We start from the raw sequence: 15,589 nt of genomic DNA on the forward strand, positions 1-15,589 counted from the left end.
TGAGTGATTGTCATGCTGGTGACCTGCTGTCATGAGGCTGATGGAGCTGCATTCCAGCGCTGCGGTGAGCCAGTGTGAACACATCCAGATGAACACCTCACTGCTTCAGTCTGCACACTACTGAGGGTTTGAGGGCGTGTCAGACACTGAAGAACTCAAGCTATCATACACACTGTCATCATTACTAGCGCTTCCACACGCATTCCTTATGTTTCCTGAAGACAGATCAGTTCAGTAGCTCACAATGATTCATTGTTATATTTCATTCAATATCAAGTCATTTTACTGTTTCTGTACTGTCGATTACTAAAATACATTTCCTGAACTATAAACACTCAATATCTGTACAAAACAGCAGACAGCAGCTCAGAGCACAGACTCTTTAGCTGCTCAGTTTACTCTGGTGATCTATCCAAGCTCTGTATGAACATTGAATTGAAGCTGCAGTTTCTACAGTGAGGCAGTAACACAACAGTGCTTTTCTACCGTACACTGAACGATCTTATAGAGGAACGGAGCAATACTCTGTTTTTGTCATGTAATATATAGCATGGCTGGGATTCATTTTCAGCTCATCATCATAAGCTCCTCTGTGAGCGTTTGTTCTGTGATCAGCAAGATATTTGGAGAGTCATAATTATGACTTCAGGACAAATGGCATGTTAATCAGGCATTTTGGGGAAATATTCTTATGAAAATGTTGCCAACTTATTACTCGCATTGGTTTGCCCCAAGAACACATTCATATGCAAATTAGATGCAATCTATAGATACTTTGAATATAATGGGAAAACCAATTTATGGATATTTTATGCACATATTACATAATGTACAGTAATATATCAAATCATTCTGTTACATCTTTCATAACATGAGAATCATCATGTACAAAGTTTGGCTAAAAAATAGTCTCAAACCTAAAAACTGAATGAAAAAATAAAACATTGTTTTTACCTATGCATGTCTTTTCATGTCTATTATTATTTTTTTGAATATCAAAGTAAAATATGAATAAAATATATATTTTTTTCACAAATGTTTTTTCTCCATTTGTTTCTTATGCTCTAACCAATGTAATGACATAAAAACCACAACATTCACAAAACCTTTTTCTGCTTCTCAGGAGGTTATGAATTTAAATATTGTAATTATGACATTCTAAGTCAAAGTATGTCATTATTGACAAAAAGTCGAAATTATGAAAGTCAATAATTCATAAAAAGTCAAAATAATGACAATTTCAAAAAGCTGAAATTAGGACTTTAAATCAAAATTATGACGTAATAAATTTGAAATTACAGATAAAAAGGCCAAATGATTTTTAATCTAATAAATACAACGTTATTACTTTCTAAATCATAATTCCGACTTTTTTCTCATAATCTCGATTAGTATCCTACGTCATAATTTTGATTTTTGATCCCATAATTATGATTTAGTATGCCATAATTCCGACTTTCTATGCATGTCTTCTAGTTTTTAAGCCATAATTTCGGTTTTTCATCTCATAATTATGACCTGCCAAACCATGATTCTCAGAAGAATCGAGTGTCTAAAAGATGGATATTCTTTACAGTTTTGAGGAATGCGTTTTTCTTTTGAGAGCTGGATGGATTATTTGAGGGTTGTAGCTAACAGAAGGAGTTTTAGTGTGTCGAGGAAGGTCAGCTTCTTCCTCATTCATCATCATCTTCACACTCACGTGACGCTATTAATGCGCTCTTCTCTGCAGGCTCCGTGGATGTGCTGTGATGCTGAGAGAGTCAGGACTCAGGTGAGACGCTCCTGTCTGTCAGCGCCAATCAGAGACGCGGAGGAGTTCAATTAAAGGGAACGCGTTCGCTTTCTGCGGCTGAAGATCCTCCGCTCCGCTGCACGAGACTCTTCAGCTCTGAGCTCGCGCTGCTCTGCTTTTATGTTGTGAACGCAGGTGAGTGAGATTTTGTGTGCTTTCTGAGAAGATCGGCATTGAAATGTAACGCTGCGCTCTTCGTGTACCTTCGCTAAATCCGAAACGAGTGTTTTCGTTTGTTCTTGCACTGAAGTGTGTGTGTGTGTGTGTGTGTGTGTGTGTGTGTGAGAACTGATGACGCTGTTCATTTGTTAGTCGCTTCTGATACAGGCGTCTGCTAAATTAATGAATGTAAATGAATGTAGGTTTGTGATGTTGTGTGATTAATTCTGTGTGTGTGTGTGTGTGTGTGTGTGTGTGTCAGCTGAGCAGATGCAGGTTCGAGTGCTGCTGATCCTGATACTGACATCAGTATTAATCACACGAGCTCAAGGTACGACTGTCTGCTTTCTGTTCTGTGCACTATGATGTTTATGATTCATTATATCACTCTTTTGTGTTTTCTGTTGTTGTGATGTTCTTTCTGTCGTTCTGTCTATCATTCCATCCTCATATCGCTTTCACTTGTTTTATTTTAGGTCATCTGTTTCAGCAATAACAATTGTTTCCAGATCGAAAGGGAATCTAGTATCGTTTTCTGCATTTGTTTAGCAGATCTTGTGTTCCCTCTCACTGCTTAAACAGGTTAAAGATCGCTTCATCTGGAAAGCGTCTGCTGTGTGCAAACATCTGATACACGTCTCTAAGATGTCAGTTTTACATGCATTCTGAATCATAAACATCTTAAAGACATCTTCTAAACGTGTATTTAGCATCTGATAGGACCCGTCCTGTAGACGTATAGCAGATGAGCGAACAGATGTAATGCAGACGTCTCCGTGATGCACGTGTGCTGTCAGGGAAGGGATAGTTCACCTAAAAATGAAAATCCTGTCATCATTTACTTTCAATTTATTGCTGCATGAGTCTGCCGAACATGAAATAAGATATTTTGAAGTATGTGTTTAGCCAAAAAGTTGACGGTAGCCATAGCACTATACAAGTCAATGGCTGTTTACTTACCAACATTCTTCAGAATGCATTATTTCATGTTCAGCAGAAGGTTTGGGCGAGTAAACGATGACATAGTTTTCATTTTTTGGGTGAACTGTTCCTTTAATAAAAATAATACGTGGCTGGGCTTGTTGGAAGCGCCGTGGATCTTGTGGCGGGAGCGACTTCTACATTTAGTTCCTTTTATGATCCCGTAAAACATGTTTATGTGGCTGTTTTGAGAAGCTTTAGTGTAGCGGAGAGCTCTCAGAAACGCTGCTGTCAGGAGGAGCTGATCACCTGGAGTTCGTCCAGCAGACACGTTCAGATCTGTTACTCAAATACCTGCCATCCGCCGCGCCTCAGGTGTCTGCAGCACACAGAGCCCTTTACACGGTTACTGCAACAGCCAGAACTATAACCGTACACTTATATTAACCAGCCCACACTACAACTATAACAACAGTGGTTTTATCTTCCAGCTGCTGAGTGATAAATACAATGACAGCCAATCAGAATCCATTCTGCTTTAAAGAGCTTGAGCAGTAAAGTGGCAGGCCATGTTTAGATTGAACAGTGAGTTGGTGAACACGGGTGTGGACGCTAATATAGTTATAGCTGATGTTATAGTCGTTGTTCCTGGTGTGAGAGGAGTAGTTCACTTCCAGAATAAACATCTGATCATTTACTCTCCACCATGTCATCCAAGATGTTCACGTCCAGTCTGGAAGCCCAGCTAGTGCACGACGAGCATCTGTGATTAAAAACTATATAAATGTTTATTTATTTAAAGAAAATGAGTGATGGTTTCTCTAGATGAGACTCTTATTCCTCGGCTGGGATCCTGTAGAGCTCTTTGAAGCTGCTCTGAAACTGTGATTTGGTCCCCATTGAAGTCCATTATATGGAGAAAAATCCTGGAACATTTTCCTCAAAAACCTTAATTTCTTTGCGACTGAAGACAGAAAGACGTGAACATCTCGGATGAGAGTAAATGATCAGGAGATTTTAATTCTGGAGGTGAACCAATCCTTTAACCATCGTTTAATAATGTAGAAAACTAAACTAACAAAACTTTAGTTTCAGTCTGTGTGCGTGATTGCTTAAACTGAAATTGTCATCATATTCGGTTCAGAATGCAGCCTCTGAAATCAAAGCTGCAGATCCTGTAGTTTAATAACAGAGGCAGCATAAACCGAATCGTGATAAATGTGTCAGAGAAAAGAGCAAATTGTGACACATTACTGTAACATGGTTTCTTTCTGTTACAGACATTTAAGTTTGGGATTTAATTGTGTTAATGGTACAATACAGCAATGAAAATGGGCTTTATTTTGGTTATGCATTAAATATTTTTAGTTATTAAACCTTTTGATTTTGTGGTGAAACATGAGCCGGACATGATCCTGCCAGGTGTTTGAGAGGTTTATCCGCTGGCAGTATAAAACTCATTTGTTTCAAACTCTGACTGGACACGAGCCGGGACGTTTACCCGAGGAGAGAGCATTTTCACATTCGTCCTGCATTCAGGTTGGTGCTCTTCACACAGTGTTTTATCTTCTGCCTGCTGCATCCGCTCTGAAGAGGAATCACGTCTGCTGACTGAGACACAAACCCGGGTTTGTGGGCTAGTGCACGGCGTTTAGTGTTGAGAAGAATGCCTGCGTGGGCTGGAGAGAGATGAGCATGTGTTGGGCTGTCTGTGCATAAACACCCTTCAGACGACCTCACAAATACACACTTCCTTTGGATTGTTCCCAAAAGTCTCACTCTCTTCTCATTATTCTGTCTCTCCACAAAGCCGAGCATCCAATCTTGCATGTCAGTGTTGCAGATACGTGGACAAAGTCAGACTTTGTTTAGTGGAAACACCGTGTCCTAACCAGGTCTGATGCCACAAGCTTTCAGACGCTAAACTACTAACTAACTAAACTACCGCTGTGCGACTTGACCAGTGCTGGTAGTAACTAATTATATGTAATCCGGAAGTAATCAGAGTCCAAAAATAAAGTGCTTCTTATGTTTTAAAATGCTCACAATCAGATTACAGTTACTTTTTTATTGAGTGCATGTTATTGTTACATTGACAGTAAAGTGTTCATGAATTATGTTTCACTTATTCATTTTTTTCTGTCTTTTTGGAGCCGAAGTTCGTAAAGTTACGTTTAAGTTTGGAGGAGTTTGAATTGCTTAATTCACATTTTAATAATTTAATCATTAACCGTCTATCACTGCCTCGGAAAGGCTTTTGTCTTTCAAACACATTAAAACACGCAAATTGTCATTTTGTTTTTAATGCAGGAATTCCCGAACTGTTTTTGTCAGCAGAACTTCTTTTTCTGAACAGTTTTCTAATGTCACATCATTTAGTGATTTATTTTTATGTTGAAGTGTTTTAGACATTTTAATTTGATATTTTATGATTGAAATATTTAACTATTGGCTTTATCAACTTAAAAGCCTCCTGCCGTTCCTTCACAAACCTGATGCAATGTAATGCTTAATGCACTTCATCATGCAATACTTTCCTTCTCTTTGTATTTTTATATCAATAGTGTAGAAGATTACCCTATTCAAATCAATGTGATAAACCAGTAATCTGAAAGTAGTCAGATTACATTACCTAAAATGTGTAGTGTTTCTGATTGAAGGTAATGTGAATGTAATCTGACCAGCACTGGACGGGACATGATTTCACTGTTACACTTCAATATTTGGTTGATTCAAGATCATCGCTTGTTGTCATTCTCATTTGTAAGTTGCAACAAAATGACGAGTGACTTGAAACAAACAAAAAGAGCGCGAGAGCTTTGTGTGGTCATGTTTGGTTAGGACTCGGCGTGGCTTCCTCTCGTTCCATCTGTTTGACGCTCAGACACAGATGAAGACACTCTCGGTGTTCAGATCTAATTAACCTCTGTCTGCTGGGCAAACAGCAGCTGATCTGCAGTAACGGTGCGTTTGCTCAGCAGATGCTGGCTGTGATTAGATCAACAGAGCAACTGTACATCCTAATTAAAGGTGATCTTTCTGAGGGATGTTCTTGTTTCCGCTGTGCCGCAGTGCCGATGCCCAGAAGGCTGCGTTTTAAAGAGCTGAGCTCCAACACGCTCGGCGTGACCTGGAAGGAGCCGAAGGGAGCATTCGACAGCTATAGACTCCTGTACAGCACTGACTCAGGTGAGACGTCTCGGCTTTTCCCACCTCTTGTGATTTGTGATCATCGGACAGCAGCACAGAATGCTGGGAAGGGGAATCCGTCCGTACAGGGCCTGTACATGCCATTCACTCAGTGTATGAAGTTCTGTCAGACCTGACTAATGATTGTGCTGTGAACTATATCTGTATGATTGGCCACAAAGACGAATCTTCTAGACTTAAACTGAAAGAGTGTGTCAGAGCGAAGATGGCTAGATGGTTGTTGACTGTTTTTTAAAGTAATAGTTCCCCCAAAAATAAACATTTCCTGAGTATATACTCAACTTCAGGCCATCCAAGATGTTTCTGCAGCCGAAGAGAAAATAAGGTTTTGGAGGAAAATATTCATTTCTAGTCTAATGCGGAGATCCTCAAATGTTTTAATATGAAAAGCCAAAAATAAAACTTGATTGAGGGCCATCGGCCAATAGTAAATGTTGCATTACATCAAACTATATTAAAATTAATTAAAAAAAAATCATACAATCATAAAAATATATATTTTAAAAATGATTTTAAATCATATTTAATTATGTTGTTTTTTACATTTCAATGCAAAAATTAAAAATGAAATGAAAAAAGTGTTAAAAATATCAAATTTTGCTGTTTTTATTATTTTTTTTATATTGTGATATGGCATGGCGGGCCGAATCAAAGGTCCCACGGGCCCTAGTGATCAATGCAGACCGTTTTTGAGAGTCCATATTAAGGCAGCTTCAAATAAGGGTCTTCTCTAGCAAAATAATCAGTCATTTTCAGGAAAAGAAAAAGATTGATGCCTTGGTCCAGCTCAGTTTAATTCATGACCTCTCATGTACGCAGCGCCAAGAAACTCATCTACATCTCAGAAGGCCTGGGGTCGAGTAAATAATCAGGAAACTTTCACTGTTGGGTGAACTATTCCTCCAGCTTACCTGTAACTTTACTCTATTCCTCTAATATTTTTACTGGAAACTTCTCAGTGTGCCGATTCATCCGCTTTAAAGCTCTGCCGTTACGACTATGAGAGCAGCACTTCTGAAATAACCCGCCTGCAGCATGACTTTCAGCTGCTCTCACTGCTCTGTCATTATGCATCACTATAAAATATATCCAGTCAGTTACTCGATTAAAAGGACAGCACATTCTAGTGTGAATGGGGTTTTAGTTGTTGCAGATGATCGCTGTGTGGCTTCTCCTGTCCTGATCGGTGTCTAGTGAACGTGACCCTAAACCAGCCCAATCATACAGGCTCTCTTTAACTAACTAGTCATTTTGAACGAGCTGTTCTGTTGTTGAGAGCCTCACATCACCTTCAGCTCTATTGCTTTCTAGATACATATGAATTTCACTAGTTGTGTGGTCTGAAATATAAGTGAGTCTTAAAGGGATAGTTCACCTAAAAATGAAAATTCTGTCATCAGAGCCAAGCAGAGCTGGGCTGGGTCTCGTTCTGTCTCACATCTCAGCGTGTGTCTTTTGTTCATCAGGAGACGAGCGTGAGCTGATAGTGAGTAGATCTGAGCCCAAAGCCGTCATCGCTGGGTTTGACCGCAGGAAAGAGTACAGCGTGAAGATCACAGCCATCAGAGGAGCTGCGCAGAGTAAAGCCCTGCTGGGCAGATTCACTGGTGAGCAGCGCCCGTCTGAACACATGACTGAGATGTGTTTGTTTGATGTGAGAAACGCCACAGATATGGTCTCCTCTGACTGCCGCTGTGCTTCTGTCAGGATCGGGATCGGGGTCAGAGGTGAGTGACGTCAGCGAGCCGCTCGGTCAGCAGGACACCAGCGCAGACCCGCAGGACAATGAGATCAGAGAAGGTGAGGTGAAACTAAACAGCAGTCCTGAGCTTCATCTGGAGACCCCAAGCAGAAGAAAGCGCCACTCTCAGAGCACTAAATCACAGTCAGTCTTTCTGATATATCAGATATATAATAACAATAGTATCAGTGAGACATACTCTTACTAAAGCTCGGCTGACACAGTCTCTATAATGTGAGAGTTCACATTTGCATTCATTCGTCCAGCTCTTATCCGAATCAGTGACAGCACAAGTGATGTGTCATAAGAGCATATTCATAGCACATAGAGGGTTAATGCTGATGGGAGGTTAATGCAGAGAAATGCTAGTGTCATTGCTTGCTTTACGAAGCGCTGAGGAAAAGAGGAAGTGAAGAGAAAGTAGAAATGAATGCCTTATAAAGGTCTTAAATCAGAACAGAAGTCTTGAATTCATAGTCATGGCATTAAATGTTGCATGCACTGCAAACAAAATGATATCTTCCTTAGTATCTTTGTCTTGTTTTCCAATAGAAATATCTAAACATTCCTAAATCAATATACAATATGTTTACTTGAGATGCAAAATGTGGAAGAACGAAATCAAGTGAGTTTATGCTTAAAGCAAGAACTAATATCTGCCAGTGGATAATGAAAACTTGTTTCTCCTTGGAATGAAGTTGATTCTTCTGCAAAACAAGACAAAAATACTGAGGAAGAACATGATTTTTGCAGTGTGATCAGAAGCTAAAAGTAGCGGCTATTGTGTCTAAAATGTAAGTCACTTAATTTTTACCTCTTGTTTATTGAAATACTATTGTATGAAATCACACTGCAATCGTGCTGATATTCAGGGAAACATCTTGGTCGTGTAATGTTGCTTACCTATATCATGTATTATACATTTTTGTGGTCAAATTTTTTACCACCGTATGCATCTATAACTTTCTGTGAGTGCTGTTGTGTTGATTTGTTTTGATTTCTGTACGAGTCTCTCTCTCACTCACACAGGCTGCAGGAGCCTCATCTGGCACGACAAACATCAGTCGCCCTTTACAGTGAATGCAATAAAATCAGAATCGCTCTCGCCCGGAAATATTTGGTGGCCAAGTTTCAGTGCTTCCCTGGTTATTTTTGTTATTGAAGTTTTAAACAAGCTAAAAAAAAAATTCTCTCTCACTTGCCCCTTTAAAAAAACTTCTTGTCGGTTGCATCTCTAGTTTCCTTCAATTTATTTCTTAAATTTTCTTTACTTGGTCTTAAAAAGGTCTTAAATGTACTTTCATAAAACCTGCAGAAACGCTGTGTTATATCCACTCGGGACAGACGGGTAGCTGCTGGTTTTTGAACCAAGTGATGCAGACGCTATCAAATTAACTAAAATATATTTATTTATATTTATATAGTGCTTTTCAGAGCAGCTTTACAGAAATCACGATGTTAACTCTTATAATGACTTAACATCTTCATGCTTTATAGTCACATTTATCAGATTAGAGCTGGGTGATGACAAAATTCTCTCACAACTTTGGTAGAAAAGATGGAAACGATATGGGTTTGACAGAATTTAATTAAAAGATAGGATTACTTGTTCATTCTTCATGTAAAAGCATTCATCTTTCAAATTCTTCTACTCTATTGTGGAAGCACAGTTGCGTTATTTTTATTGTGGAAGCACAGTTGCGTTATTTTTATTGTGGAAGCACAGTTGCGCTATTTTTATTGTGGAAGCACAGTTGCGCTATTTTTATTGTGGAAGCACAGTTGCATTATTTTTATTGTGGGAGCACAGTTGGGTTATTTTTATTGTGGAAGCACAGTTGCGTTATTTGCCTTTGCTCACGTGGATTGCTGATCTGATACGAGTAGTTTGAGTTTCTTACGGTGTGATCTAAACACCATGTGCTGTGTTGACAAGTAACTCATAAATCAACATAAGTAACTCATAAAACTTTATTTACTCACCGAAGCCCATTTACTCTCAGCGAGGGTTAATTTGGGTCCTGTGTGAGAGACTGACCTCGTAAAGAGCCTCAAACCATCAGAAAACCATCAGTTTGCTGTCACTGTGGAGAGTGTGTTAGGATCCATCTGGAGAATCTGCAGGATGTTAATCATTTAAAACAATAAAGAGGCATGATAATAATTTCACAGACACAATTTTTTTCCCTTTATTTGTATAGCGCTTTATACAATACTGATTGTGTCAAAGCAGCTTTACAGTGACAAACAGGAGAATAGTTTGTCAATAATGCAAGAAGACAAAAACAAAGAGTCATTTTTCCAGCTAAAGTCAGTTGATTGATGATTCAATGATTCATCGTCCAGTTCAGCTCTCTTCCAATAGTGTCTGTGCAATCAGTCAAGCGTCCCCAACTAAACAAGCCAAAGGCGACAGCAGCAAGGGACCAAAACTCCAATAATAATAATAAGAAGAATAACTGAACTATAACACACGTTGCTCTTGAGACCTTTACGTCCTCTTGGTTCTTCTGATCTTTATGTTTGTGTGTTTTCTGATAGTTGTTCATGAGTCTCTGTTTTTCACACAACGTTAAGAGCTAGAACGATCAATGGAAATGATTTAGTCTGGCTGGAAATATGTAAAATCTCACACAGCACTAAATGTTAGCTTGAACTTTTCTATGTCTCTTGTATTTGTTTCTAAACATTAGAGAGGGTTACACAAGCGTCTGCTCTCTGCTGTATTTAGTTTCCAGTTTAAATGGTGGCTTGAAACACGGCGACCGCAGAGGCTCATGGGTTTTGGCTCTGCAAACGTGACATTAGTGTGGAGATTGATGGCTTATTTGTGTGTGTGTGAGTTATAATGAATGTGATTATAGGGCCGTCTGCTGAAGAAAGAGAGAGAAACACATCTGTAAATCTTCTCAAAAGATCTCTGTTTGAGCGATATTACAAACAATAAAATCTCAGTTACTAGACAATGTTTAACTGATTCAAGATTTATCTGATTTCATTTTTAATGTTTAACTAATCAACTTGTAAAATGTAACTATAACATGATTCATGTAACATTCTCGTAATGAACCATCTGGTTAAAGAAAGTTCTGTTTCAAGTGCAGACAAACTCACTTGTTAAATATCTTTGCAGAGAAGATGCATGAAATATCAAGGCGAATATTGTCTTAAACATATGTTATATGTTTAGAAATAATTTTAAATGCTAAATATTTCTGAGCCAAAATGTAGACATTCAGTTTTAGAGACGATTCAAACTCTTCCTGACTGTCAGTAACAGTGAATGAAAACAGCAGCAGCTTTCAGTCTGTCAGCATCATGCACGCGTCAAATATCAGACATACAGTAGTAGTTCTGCACTGCTTTCTGCTTTTCCTTTGCTTTTCTATGTAAACATGTGCCTGATGGGTGTGTTTCACCGCTGCATCGCGTTGTCTCGCTCATGAAACAGTGTCTAAAAACATGGCGCAGGAGTTAAAGAAGCTCAGCTGGCGTTTCATAAGCTTGCGTCTGGTGTTTTTCAGCACAAATGCATTCTGTGTGAACATCAGGACTAGCGATACGTTCTGCGTTACGCTCCTTTGTGTAGCGCGACACACGTCATCAGCTGCGCATGATCTCTTAGCATTAGCATACTATCAACGTGTCTAATTGTAATGTTTACTAATAATTTTATTTGAAACCGCGATTCCTTGATTTAAAAAAATTTAATTGTAGCAAAAATTCGAATTGATCAATAAAATCTGAAAGCTCGCCCAGCACTGCGTCACAGTCACACGGCCTCGGTAGTGTTGTCAAAAGTACCAATGTTGGTACCAGACGGTACTAAAATGTAAAAAATGTGACGATGCCAGCATTTCCCCCTAGCATTCTGAGCGCTCCATCTATGAGCAGATATATTAGGGATCCGCTGATAGACGCGATCATTGTAGCCAATCACAGACATATCTGTTGAGCAGGAGAACACAATGGCCAATCAGAGCTGTTTAAGAATCCGCTCAAAATGCTACGGGAAATGCTGGTATCGTCAGGCACCGACATCGGTACTTCTGACAGCACTAGGCCTCAGAAACACTGACAGTGATGCGACTGTGTCTTTTCTCATTCACCGTCTCCTTTTCTGTCCTGATGTCTCTGCGCAGTTTCTCTCTGCAAGTCTACACTAGCTAAATACTTTCATTCATTTCTCTCTCTGTGTCTCTGTGCCTTATGGGCATGCAGGTGTGCCCACGTATCTCTCTTTCCTGCAGTCATTCTCTCTCTCTATCATCTCTCTCTCTCTTGCTCTTGTTGACTATTAGCTGTCGTTCAGTGTAGCTTTAGGTCACATATAATCATCATTTACACAGTGTGTTTGTGTGGCTATGGGTGATCCCTGAATTAAAGCCGTCATGACACATTGTTTGTAACCCATCTTGACATTTCAGAGTGGAAAAGGATAGTCATATATCTTCCTAAAATGTCTTTTACCTACAGCATTGATTGGGCAGGTGGTTTAAAAACAGAGAGACTGCTAAAAAGAAAAGTTATTTCAGAGGAAGAGCAAGTTATTTTGATGAAATATTTTTGATAATGACGGCACTGATAAATCATTCACAACGAGCAGGATGATGTATTCAGTAAATATAGGGTACATTTTGATTTCATGTTGACTTTCAAGTTAAAAAGTCGGAAGGAATGAACGTGCTATGAACTACACATTACCTAACACAATGCTGACCCCACACTGACCCTAACATTGACCCCACACTGACCCTAACATTGACCCTAACATTGACCCTCTCTAACCCTCAAGGCAGATTCACACTGAACTCATTTTTGTCTTGACAGGTTGTTCAGAATGAAGCAATGTGTCCATCTGAAATGCTTCACACTGAAGGCTGAGTGAAAATTCACATTGCAACGAAATGAAGTTTATTTCTGTATTATATGACTCTTTCGAACTCTTGATGTGATTCATAGTTTAAGCTATATATGAAACAATCTGCTGAACTGACTGACTGAATGTGCTTCGTTTTGGACAAATAAAGGAAAAATGTATATATTTAGAAACTAATGTCAAGAAATTCGAAATTTGACATTAAGTTTCATAACCAAAAAAAATGATCATGAAATGAAGCAAGATTAATCACAGCACACATTAAAATCATACTGAAGTATTATTCATGCGAATTAATAGCTGCTAATGTTATTTGTTACATTTAAATATTGACTGTTATCTGATCGTTATTTAAGTCTTATCCTCCTGATCATTTATGTATGCATCATGTAGTCAATTATAGCCAGTTACATTAGGTTCTGGCTAAATGTGAATGAGACGTTAACAAAACAAACATTTTGTATTCATGTTTCCAGGTGTATTGTGAAGGCCGTTCACTTCAAGAACAGTAGCTATAACCATAAAGTTTTAATAAGCACTTTCAGAGTGATTGTTTTCCAGCTGATGAATGATAAACACATTGACAGCCAATCAGAATCCAGCCTGCTTTAAAGAGCTCGAGCATTTAAAGACAGGACAAAACTGCAGCGCTTACAATAAACACAATGTTATCGTCTGCTGATGTGAATGCTGTTATAGTTTATCATTATAGTTATTGTTCTTGGTGTGAATAAGCCACTGTCTCCACCCTGAGCCCTGATTTACCCTGACCTTTGACCTTCACTCTGACATAGCAGAATGTGTGCTTTCACTCGTTTGTGCAAACAGCTTGACTTTCATTCCACACACACCACAAGGCGGTCACAGACTTCTGAAAGCACACGTTCCTAATGTGTATAGACTTGACCAAGCATGGCATTATGGGTAAAAGAAAAGCCAGGCATCTGAGAGTGAAAGACAAATTCAGAGAGTTTAAGCTGAACATGTTACAGCAGGAACAGCAGAACACATGCATGGCGTCACGCTACACTCAGTTCTACACGCTATTCTATACACTGTTCTCTCCTGTGTTTTAATGCTGTTTTGTTGCTCTTGATTTGAATGTTTCTCTGCAGGTTAGAGCATCTTTCATCCGGTTCAGAGGCGGCTCAGGCTCGTCATGAGGGAATCAGACACATTAGTGTTGTAGTTGAAACATCTGACAGTCCAAAACTGAAATAAAGACATTCATCAGCACTCTGAGTGTTTGTGTTATTTATCCTTTGACCTGAGCGTTGTTCAGACCGCAGCCCTCGTGCTAACATTTATTCTGTCATAAGCACCAATCTGCTGCTGTCGTTTCATCCAGTGTTTGTTCTGTCTGTCTGTCTCTTTAGTGGACGTGTTCACATGTAGAACTCCAGCCGTTGCCGATATCGTGATCCTGGTGGATGGATCATGGAGCATCGGCCGAATTAATTTCCGTTTGGTGCGGATGTTTCTGGAAAGTCTCGTCAGGGCCTTCGCGGTTGGATCTGAACACACACGTGTTGGTGCGTCTGCAGTCTCGTTTGTATGTTTGTTTCTTGTGTGTTTGCGCTGTGTGTTAGTGTGTTAATAATGTGTGTGTGTTCAGGTTTGGCGCAGTACAGCGGGGATCCGCGGATTGAGTGGCATCTGAACACTCACAGCACTAAAGAGGCTGTCATCGACGCCGTGAAGACTCTGCCTTATAAAGGAGGAAACACACTCACAGGTTCATACACACACACACACACACACACACACACACTCACACACACACACACTCACACACTCTCTCACACACACACACACACTCACACTCACACACTCTCTCACACACACACACACACTCACACTCACACACTCTCTCACACACACACACACACTCACACTCACACACTCTCTCTCTCACACACACACACACACACCCACACACACACACACACGTACGTTTACTTAGCTATCTAAATGGGGAAATTACATAGACTTCTATTGTTTTTATATACAGATAGTTATACACTTTTTAACCTAAACCCACCCCTACCCCTAATCCTACCTCTCACAGAAAATGTTCTGCATTTTTACAATAAAAAAAAAAAAAGTTTTACAAATTGGGACATCCCCAGATGGAGGTTTTTGGCGATTTAGTCAGGTTTTGTGCACTTTTGGGTAAGTAGGTACACACACACTTACACTCACAAACTCACACAAACTCACACTTATACACGCATTCACACTCACACAAACTCACTCTCATACACACACTCACTCAAATTCACACTCACACAAACTCACACTCATACACGCACTCACACAAACTCACACTCATACACGCACTCACAAACTCACACTCATTCATGCACTCACACAAATTCACACTCATACACACACTCACACAAACTCACACTCATATACACACTGACACTCATACATGCACTCACACAAACTCATACACACACTCACACAAACTCACTCATACACACACTCACACAAACTCACACTCATACACACTCACACAAACTCGCACTCATACACACTCACACTCATACATGCACTCACATAAACTCATACACACACTCACACAAACTCACTCATACACACACTCACACAAACTCACACTCATACACACTCACACAAACTCGCACTCATACACACTCACACTCATACATGCACTCACATAAACTCATACACACACTCACACAAACTCACTCATACACACACTCACACAAACTCACACTCATACACACTCACACAAACTCACACTCATTCAAACTCACACTCACACATACACGCACTCAGACAAACTCACACTTATACACGCTCTCACACTCACGCAAACTCACACTTATACATGCACTCACACAAACTCACACTTATACAC

At 39.5% G+C, this 15,589-nt stretch overlaps 1 protein-coding gene across 1 annotated transcript in view; it reads left to right on the forward strand.

Moving 5' to 3' along the window:
• Nucleotides 1-1,760: 1,760 nt before the first annotated feature.
• Nucleotides 1,761-15,589, forward strand: part of col14a1b (collagen, type XIV, alpha 1b) — a 55,093-nt gene continuing 41,264 nt past the window's right edge. The window contains exons 1-7 of the mRNA XM_016501965.1: nt 1,761-1,930; nt 2,217-2,285; nt 5,948-6,064; nt 7,552-7,692; nt 7,793-7,885; nt 14,082-14,237; nt 14,321-14,440. Of these exons, the coding sequence (XP_016357451.1) occupies nt 2,225-2,285; nt 5,948-6,064; nt 7,552-7,692; nt 7,793-7,885; nt 14,082-14,237; nt 14,321-14,440 (688 nt within the window). The 5' untranslated portion in view covers nt 1,761-1,930; nt 2,217-2,224. The remainder of the gene's footprint in view (nt 1,931-2,216; nt 2,286-5,947; nt 6,065-7,551; nt 7,693-7,792; nt 7,886-14,081; nt 14,238-14,320; nt 14,441-15,589) is intronic.

This window comes from Sinocyclocheilus anshuiensis, unplaced genomic scaffold (genome assembly GCF_001515605.1).
Source record: "Sinocyclocheilus anshuiensis isolate Anshui unplaced genomic scaffold, SAMN03320099.WGS_v1.1 scaffold1456, whole genome shotgun sequence".
NCBI classification, from domain to species: domain Eukaryota; kingdom Metazoa; phylum Chordata; class Actinopteri; order Cypriniformes; family Cyprinidae; genus Sinocyclocheilus; species Sinocyclocheilus anshuiensis.